Here is a 10177-nt window from a genome sequence, read left to right on the forward strand (position 1 = left end):
ATTAAAATTTTGCGAGTTCCTGATGATATATCCCAACATTCTATAACTGCGCTTGACAATATCTAAAATATGCGGTTGAAAAGAGAAAGAGCTGTCAAAGTTCACCCCTAAATCTCTAAATTCAGTTGATGTAGGCAGAATAACATCATCTATGGTATAGTTGTAAGTAATGAAGTTTTTCTTTAAGCCAAATGAGACAACATTACATTTAGCCGCATTAAGGGGTAGATTATTATTTTTACACCATGTATTCAAAAGACTTAAATTATTTTGTAGCTGCTCACAATCCAAAATAGAGTCAATTCTAATATATAGTTTTTTGTCATCTGCGTACAGCAGGCTATTAACATCAAGTTGGTCAGATATTGTATTAATGAATGAGTTGAAAAGAAGTGGTCCCAGAATTGAGCCCTGTGGGACTCCGGAAGTGGCAACTATCTGCACCGAACTACGACCAAAACATTCCACGTGTTGTGGTCGCTCGGTAAGATAGGACTGTAAAAGATTTGACAAAGAAGAAGAAAATCCATAATATAGGTCGAAATTATTAATGAGAATGTTGTGGTCTAGTCGGTCAAATGCTTTTGAAAAGTCTTCCAACTTCCAAAGATCAGGAAAACATTCTTGTTTAAGGGCCAAGTTACAAAGAATTGTTAATGGTTTTGCAAAAACATGTCTACAGTCTGATAAAAGAAATGCGGGTATTTTGTCAGGTCCAACTATCGGTGTGGGTTTTCTAGTTTTTAAAGCACTTAATACCTCGTTTTCAGTAAATCTAGTTATGGTTATGCACTCCGGGTACGGTGTCTGAATATTATTAGAGTTAGAGGCTTGAGGTGAACTAAAAGTCGTGTATGAGCTCCGAAAGAAAGCTGCAAATGCATCAGTAATACTCTGCGGATCCGATAACAAAGTTCCTTGTTGATCAAACATATTTTGGGGCAGGGAGTTATTTTTTTGTGAACTCCGAATTAACTTCCAAAAGTTATTAGGCTGCGAGTTTAAATCATTCTCAAGTCTCGCACACTATTGTTTGTATGACAGCTCAACATTTCTTTTTATTTTAGAACGCAATTCTCGAAAATTTATTAAATCTTGTTGAAAATGAAAGCGTCTAAATTTTATCCAAAATTTATGTTTTTGTTTTATGTCTCTTACTATTTCAAAAGAAAACCAGGGCGGGTAGGTACGAGCTCTTTTTGCAGTTTTCGGAACATATATATCAAGACAATAATAAATCTTCAGATAGAAAATGTTCATAGCAGTATGACCATTTTTAACCGCTTCCAAATCACTCCAATCAACTCTAAGAAAACTGTCATATAACAATCTGAGGTCAGCTTTTTTAAAGTTATAAAAAATATTATCTATTTTACAGTTATTAAACTTTTTGTCAGGGGTATAATTGAACCTTATAAATAACGAAGGATGGATAGCTTCCTCGTCAACCAAGAAGTCGTAGCATCGCTCCACAGTACAGAATTGAGGCTCTGATGTAATGACCAGATCCAATAATTTACCTTGAGAATTTTTAATAAAATTTACCTGATTCCAGTCAAAAAAGTTTAAAGTATAAATAATCTGGTTAAATCTGTTGGATGATAATGAATTTTCCGAATAATTAATATACTCAGGTATATTAAAGTCTCCTAGCAAAATTATTTTTGAGTTGAAAAGATAGGTTAAAGAAGATAAGTATTCAAAAATATTTTCATATATATCAGCATTAAGTCCGGGTGGTATGTATATTAAAATAACATATACATAAGAGTGCTCAAATATAACTTTTATACCTATGATTTCAATAATATTTTTAAGGTTATAAGAAAGCGCCAAGTTTAACTTTACCACCGAAAATGACTGCTTTACTGCTAATGCCACCCCCCCGCCCCTCTTCTCGGACATCTCTGCATAGTTTCTATCGCAGCGGTAGACAGAGTACGCATTCGGAAAAAGTTCCGAGCTATAAATCCCATCATTCAGCCAAGTCTCGGCCAAAGCAATAACGTCAAAATTGCATGTTAAAAGAGAATTGTAAAATACTTTTGTTTTTGAGCGAAGTCCTCTAACGTTTTGATAACAGATGCGAAGGTCATTCCAACGATCATGCTGCCGCGACTCGACTGAATGCGAGCCGCAGGAACCACGAGAGAGAGGGCAGGCGGTTTTACCTTGCAGGTTGGGGGAAACCAATAAAGTTGGTTGCTACAGAGTGGACCCAAAAATATCGGACTTGAATTTGCTATTAGATTGTTTGTATGCATAGCAAGCAGAATGGTCCCAAGCAGCGTGATTGATTTCAATATTCAATTTATATTTATTTTTTAAAGACTCGCAATTAGCACACTTATAATTTTTTTTATCTGCTACTTTTAATGTGCACATTCTAACTTCATGTGCGACTGCGCAAAGAGGACAAACGACGTTACCTTGGCAAAACTTCACTGAATGACCAAGAACATTGCATCTAAAACAGCGTGTTATTGACGTGGAGTCATAAATGTTGCAATTGTCAAGACCTACAACAATTCTTTTTTGATCAATTAGCTTTTTAAAAGTAAAAGTATCTAAACGTAAAGTAGCCTGAAATATAGTTTCATTTTTTTTTGTAGGCCAGACCTTAAGTACACTCATCCTAGATGCACCACTAAACAACAATTTATTTTGAGACCGCAAATGAAATTCTAGTGCTTCGTTAGAGTAATCTTCTGATAAACCAACTATTCGGATCAACGGCATTGTCGACTGAAGTTCTCGAATCTCGTAGTCTTCCCTAAGTTTCTCATTGGCCAGATCCTTCATTTTTCCTACGCTATTAGGTTCAACTGTGACAAGAACACCGCCATTTGCAATGTGTTTAACATGGTTAAAGGATATGCTTTCATCCGCTGGCTTAATACGGTTTAAGATGTCAGCCTTAGTGTGACTGTTATCTTGTGCCGTATTCTTCGGTTTTATAATAAGCCTTGTTTTTTGACCGCTCAACGCATCTGCATAACTAACTCTAGGTTGCTGGATCTCAGTAGGTTGTAGAACAGAGAGTTTCTCATCTATGGTCTGCAATATTGATTCTTTGACAGAAGAAATGTCGTTCTGCAAAGATTCCCGAATGGTACTTTTAATTTCATCCAAAGGTAGATTACGACAGGAAAGACAACGCCAAATCAGTCCAGGAATCGTTGTAATAATATTTACTGCATCACTGGGTATACGCATGCATTCAGCATGGGATCGTTTCTTACAAGATCCTGCGCAGGTGAGATGCGGCTTGCTGCGAGAGGATCCTGCCGACGTGTTGCAAAGCCCACACAAGGACATTTTTTATCTCTATAGACTGATAGGAGATTTCTTGCGGTGTGGATCAAACTGACTTTATTGATGGTTATTCAATGGGTTAAGTGAAATTAAATCACTTACCCATCTGTAGTGATTACCAGAGAAGCTTCTGTGAAAATTTCAGAATTTTCGAACCATAAATACAGCCAAACCTTAACACTTTACTGGTCAGCGCAAAAACACACGTCCGCTCAGGTCAACGCCTAAACGAAGTCCTAGTAATCATGTAAAATTGTAATTTACATGATTATGCATGTAAAATGGCAATAATAAATGCATGTAATATGGCATGTAAAAAGTAATCATGTCGAATTGTGATTTTAGAATCCCAGCCCTGAAAAAAATTAACCCTCATGTCAACTGTCAATCGAGTAGTTTATGCCATTTTCCATTCGTTGAACTTTGTTCCACCGGAGAGCATTAGACGTAATTTATTCCAGGTAATAACAGCCATATTACGCTGTTCTACCATTGGACATGTCTTTATTACTTTAGACAATGCCTTAACTGCTAAAAAAATAAATAATTTTTCTGGTAGAACGAAGTGCAACAAATGAAAAACGTTATAGCATATTGATTGACAGTTGATATGATGCACAATATTTTTGAAGGAAGGGTAGTGTTCTGACATTTGACTTTATAGAAATGGGAAATATTAATGATTAAGCACGGCGCCCACTTAATCGGCATTGACCGTCTCGGCACGATTCGATTTGCTTCACATGTATTTAAATGGGGCCGCGCGCACTGAATCGGTTCAGTACGTTCGGTCGGTTCGGTTTTCTCCGGCGACGATCTCATATTGTGGGGAGGGCAACTTTTGCCGATTGCACCGAAAGCCTGCGACTATTTTAGCATTTTTTTGAATAAAGTAAGGAACTGTTTCAAAGTATTTTAAAAATCGCTGATTTGATAAATATGTTACACGAAATTTTAATCGAAGCTGTTCGCAGTTTTAGAATATTGTATGATAAACAAAACACATATTAACATGATAATTTAAGGAAAGAAAACTCTTGGGAGGAGGTATCCAAATTAACTGGATTCCGGTAAGAGTCATTTATTATATCTTAAATCCGTGTTTTCGTTATTTACTGTTTATTAAGTTGGCATCATCAGGAGATTTTAAAACTCAGTTTTAATTATCTGAGGATGTCAACTTGGTCGGCGAAATGTGTGAGTGTGAAAGTTCTCGTTTTGGTGTTAAGTGGTGTACAACTCTTGCTTTGAATATAATTTATTTTTTTTACAAAAATACACAAAAAAGACAGCTTATTTATATAGTTTCAAATGCACGTTGGAATGTTATGTTATAATTTATTTTATTTGACTCTATACAGGGTGTCTCACAATGAATGCCGGCTATCTATTTCGCATTTCTCGCTTTTGCAGCACAGGCTACTGCAATCATAACATTCTCTTCAGAATCTGAGAAACTGTTAATTTTTTTTTTAAATTAACAGTTTCTCAGTTCGTTAAATTTTAACGAACTTAGGTATACTGGCTAAACATAGTAAATTTAATACTGCTAAGTATTTCCAATTTTACGATTTCTAGCTTTTTTTTTAGTACCTATATTATGATTTATTTATTGCAATTTTCGTTTTTTCTTTAACAATAATCATTCTAACATGCCAGTATAACATAACTTTGGGTGCGCTAGGACTGTGATTAATTGTTTACTACATTATTTATTTGTTGTAAATATTACTGCTTGGTGGCAATTGTTTAATTTTGGGTTTTTTTGTTTTTGCAGTAAATTAAAAGTTATAATATATATTATTTATCAATATGAGCAGGTACTAGGGCGTAGATTTATATTTTCTTCACATTAATTGTGTTTATTATTTGGATTTATCATATATTACTTAAAACCTGCACCCACTTAAAATTTAAATTGTTAATTACTCAACCTGCATATTTCTATTGCCCACATACAATCATAATCAATTTATAAATATTTTTTATTCATAATTGTTAAACTGTACTTGGGGGTGATTTATTATTTTCTTGATATATTTTTATATATCGTATGATTGGTAGATACTTCTGGAGCTATCTTTATTATGTAATGATGTTGTTTGTTACGTTAATATTTAGTTTAAAGGAGTTCTTTGTTTAAGTACAGTTATTTTATTTATTTTTTTTTAAATTTTTATGGCGTGAAAATAGAAGTAGCGCATATTAATTTACGCTCAATAAACACAGCTTTCAATGACTTTCAGACTTTGATTGTAAATTCAAATAACTTTGATGTTATTTTAGTCACAGTAACTTGGCTTTCTAATGGTCAGGATGTATCTGTTTTCAAAATGCCGGGCTATAATTTTTATATGAAAAACAGAGATGGTAGAGGAGGCGGTGTGGGTGCCTATGTTAAAGATCACTTAGATGTAGACTTAATTATATTTGATTTCCCAATAACTAAAGAACTTGAATATATCTTTTTAAAAATAAAGCTAAAATCTTCTTCTATTGCCATTGGTAATTTTTATCGCCCCCCAAATATAAACATAGGTCCTCTTTTGAAAGATTTTGATAACATTTTATCTGAAGTTGTTCCAAATTTTGATGTAGTATTATGTTTAGGAGACTTTAATATTAATTTTTTTGATTTTAATAATGTTGTCCTTAACTGTTTTGACTCATATAATCTTTTTCAGATACTTAACGAACCAACTCGGATAACTCAAAATTCAAGCAAGCTTATAGATCCAATTTTTATCAGTGATACCACATTAGTTGCATCCTCTGGTACACTCTCTGCCGATACAATCTCTGATCACAGACTCGTTTTTGTTGACTTAAAACTAAAATCTAATAAACCTTTATCAAAACTTGTTACGTATCGTTGTTTTAAAGGTTTTGTTTTAAATGATTTTTTGTCCGATCTCTACAATTTGCCTTGGATGGACATTGTTTATGAGAACGATATAGACAAAAAATTACTTCTTTTTACTAATTTTTTAAACAGACTTTTTGATATTCATGCTCCCTTTAAAGAATCTAGAGTGACAAAACCTCATGCTCCATGGCTAATAGAAAATTTGAAGGCTGTCATGAAGGAGCGAGATAAAGCCTTACAAAAATTTAAGCGTACTAAAGAACCTCAAGATTGGGACCGGTACAAAGAACTACGTAATTTTACAGTTTCTGTACTGAGATCCGAAAAAAAGGCCTATCTCAATTTTATTTCTAGACAAAAAAACATAAAAAAAACATGGTCAGCACTAAGATCGTTAAATGTCCTAAGCTCAAGTGATAGCAAGTTATCACCTAATTTAACAGATCCAAACTTAATAAACCAGCATTTTTCTCAATTTTTTAACAACAGATCTAACGACTGTGATGAAACTATAGAATTTTACGAAAACAACAAATTCAGCGCATCGAAAAAATTTAAGCTTTCCATGTGTTCTATAGAAGATGTTCATAAAATTATTCAAAACATGAAAACTACTGCTTGTGGCACAGATAAAATCACATCATCTATGTTAAAATATTGCAGTCCATTTATTGATCCGTACATAACTAATATTATTAACAGTTGCATAGAACAAAATTATTTTCCTCAAAGTTGGAAAACTGCAATAGGAATACCTTTACCAAAATCAAAAAAGCCAGAGACCTTCAATGACTTACGCATTATAGCAATTTTACCTGCCATTTCGAAAATAATGGAGAAAATTTTATACAGCCAGATGTACTCATATTTAAATGAAAATGGTATGATCTCAGAATTGCAAAACGGGTTTCGTAAGGGGTATTCCACATCCTCCGCCTTGGCTGTGGTAACTGATGATATAATTGAGGCACTGGATCATGGACTTGAAAGTATTCTTATACTATTAGATTACTCCAAGGCATTTGACACTATAAATCATCGACTCTTGTTGGCAAAGCTAAGATATTACGGTTTCGACGTCGACTCACTGTCACTCATCGCATCATACTTCTCTAACAGATCACAAAAAGTGTTTGTTAATGGTGTGTACTCGGAGTCTAGTGCCATACTATCAGGAGTACCTCAGGGCTCTATCCTTGGCCCCCTTTTCTTTATTATTTACACTTCTGAACTTATAAGGTCTCTTCATGTCGGAAAGATACAAGCTTTTGCTGACGATACCCAGTTGTACTATCACTTCTTTTCAAAAGACTTTGTTACTTGTAACGAAACTATCAATCATGAACTAAACAACCTAAAAGATCTCTCTAAAAAACATGGCCTTCAACTAAATCCATCTAAATCAAAACTTATGCTGTTTGGCAAAAGAAATCAAAACGAATATTTAAAAAATAATATTAAAATCAAAATAGATGACCAAATATTACTATTTTGTAATTCTCCGTAATTCTTAATTTCTCCGATCATATTAAGTTACTTCTACAAAGGTCATTTACATCGCTTAAGCAACTATATTCCAATAGAAACCTTTTAGGTACCAAGTTAATGGCAATGTTATGTGAAACTCTTATACTTTCTCACTTTAACTATGCTGATTTTATTTATGGCCCTTGTCTTCGTCAAGCGGAACAATATCGTATTCAAAAGGTGCAGAATACATGTATTCGTCTAATTTTTAATTTAAGAAAGTCAGATCACGTATCACATAAAATTAATGAGTTGAACTGGTTAAATATGTCAAATCGTAGAACTCAACATTTGGGTCTTTTTATGCATGGTTTAATTACTAATTCAAAATTCATATCTAAATCTCTAAAAAATAAATTTAAAACCAATTTGAGCGTCCATGATATAAATACCAGAAATAAATTTAAATATATTATTCCTCGACATAATACAAGAACATACAAGAAGTCTTTTACTTATAATGCGATTAAAACATGTAATTCCTTGCCAAACAATGATTTACTACTTTATAATTTTAAGTTTAAGTCAGGATTTAGGTTGTATTTGTTTAGAGAACAGTTGAGCTCCTATTCTTTAACTCACTAGTATGGTGTGCTCCAGAGGTAATATGATGGTTGTTTACGATTGCATACAGAGGTATTTGTTTGTGTACAGTCTTGTTTTGGTGCAGGTTGTGAGTTTTATATCTCCTCCGTGTTGGGTATAAGTATTTTTTTGGTGTGAACAATTGTTTCTTTATAATATTTCATCTTTATATTATTTTTCTTATTATTATTATGTATGATTACCTTATATATTATTATATAAGGTAATATTATATAATAATTATATATTATTATTATGTATATATTATATTAATTATTTATTAGGGTTAAGTTTGAGTAGCCTTAGGCTAGACTTCGCCTTTTTTTTCCATTTGTAATATTTGTCAATCTATTGTTTTTTTTTTGAATAAAAGACGATTATTATTATTATTATTATTATTATTATTAAAAAGCTTAAACGGGAGCTTAATCACAATACTTCTATATGCTCGAATAGTCGAACCACTTTTAAACGTCGTCGTGCCTTCTTTCTGCCGATTCTATGAGCGCTAGTTACTGACTGAACGGACCGAACGTGCCGAACCGACCGAGCCGATCCGATTCAGTGGACGCCCTCCTTTAATGTGCTGTCTTAAAGAAATGCTCAGCAGATGGGAATCTAAAAAAATTGATGTTATTCGAATTAACTTAAAACTTTTTAGATTTGGCGCCTTCTCATGTTAGCATTTTTTAAAATAGGACGTCACAATTTTTCTATAATTCATTAGAATTTTATCCTAAAAATTTATTTTAAGGAATAATTGGAAATGGCTTAAAAGAGTTTTTGCTTCAGAAAAAGCGTTTTTTTCAAAAATTGCATACCAAAATGTTTCTTATATCTCAAAAACTTCTTCGTCTTGGTTCAAGACAATTTTGTCCCTAAAGGTCCCAGAGCCGCCAAATTTGAGTTTTTGAAACTCATATTGCGGCAGCAAAGTTTTTGTACATTTTGGGTAAAAATTAGGAACTACTTAGAATATTTTTATGATCTTTTTTAGTAATATAAAGAAGTTTTTAAGATAGATTTGAGGGTAACAACGTCGTTCTAGACTGAAAATTTTTTTCAATTTTCAAACCAAATTTTTATTTTTTTTAGTAATATTTGAAGAAATAATTGCACTTGATTTAAAAGAGTTTTGGCCCAAGAAAGGGCGTTTCTTTTCTAATAGTTCCATAATAAAATGATTTTTGTATGATATTGGATTAAATGTCAGTGCAGAATTATATGTTATAGTGATTTATATTTGTTACAATGTTTTTCCGATAGGTTATTGGAAAAAAAATTGCCAATTCTTTCAGGCCATATAAAAGCTTCAAAAACGGTGCTACTCTAACTAAGATAAATCGCAAAATGAAATTCTAACTTAAAAAAGGCAGCAGTTTTTCTGAGTAGTTGAGCTTTGACATATTTTTATCTAGGAAAATGTGAATTAAGTTGTTTCCTGTATTTCTTTCCTATTTCAAGTTGCTTAGAGCATGACTTCAACTGTCTGGAAGAGATAAATCATAACTTTAAATTCCTGTAACAAACAACCTACAACCCTAAAACACCTCTATGTTGTAGAATTTTCCCGGTGAATCCATAATTGTATCCAAAAAATTTAAAAAAATATGAGGCAGTAGACATTTGAGCCATCTGTACAGTATTTCTATTTATTATACAGAATGTCGATATATCTTTGCTCTCTAGCGAATAAGCAATGTGGCGGATATTTATGTTAATATTTTGTTTTCAGAATACGCCACCGTAGGATATATGGCCAAACGAATACAAATGAGAAAGAATCGATTTTTGGCGATCCAGAAAATAGCCGAACAGAAGAAATTAAACGTCGATGGAGGACCGGATGATCATATGCCCAAACAAACGGTAGGATATTTATAG

At 32.9% G+C, this 10177-nt stretch overlaps 1 protein-coding gene across 7 annotated transcripts in view; it reads left to right on the forward strand.

The window, feature by feature from the left end:
- LOC126739081 (gamma-aminobutyric acid receptor subunit beta) overlaps positions 1-10177 on the forward strand; it is a 177295-nt gene that overhangs the window by 153759 nt on the left and 13359 nt on the right. For all 7 annotated transcript variants that reach the window (XR_007661547.1, XM_050444587.1, XM_050444588.1 and 4 more), the window contains exon 10: positions 10029-10162. Coding sequence is in view for 6 of the 7 variants with exons in the window: in XM_050444587.1 (XP_050300544.1) it covers positions 10029-10162 (134 nt within the window). In the remaining variant the exon portion in view is untranslated. The remainder of the gene's footprint in view (positions 1-10028; positions 10163-10177) is intronic.

Source organism: Anthonomus grandis, chromosome 8 (assembly GCF_022605725.1).
Source record: "Anthonomus grandis grandis chromosome 8, icAntGran1.3, whole genome shotgun sequence".
In the NCBI taxonomy this organism is placed as follows: Eukaryota; Metazoa; Arthropoda; class Insecta; order Coleoptera; family Curculionidae; genus Anthonomus; species Anthonomus grandis.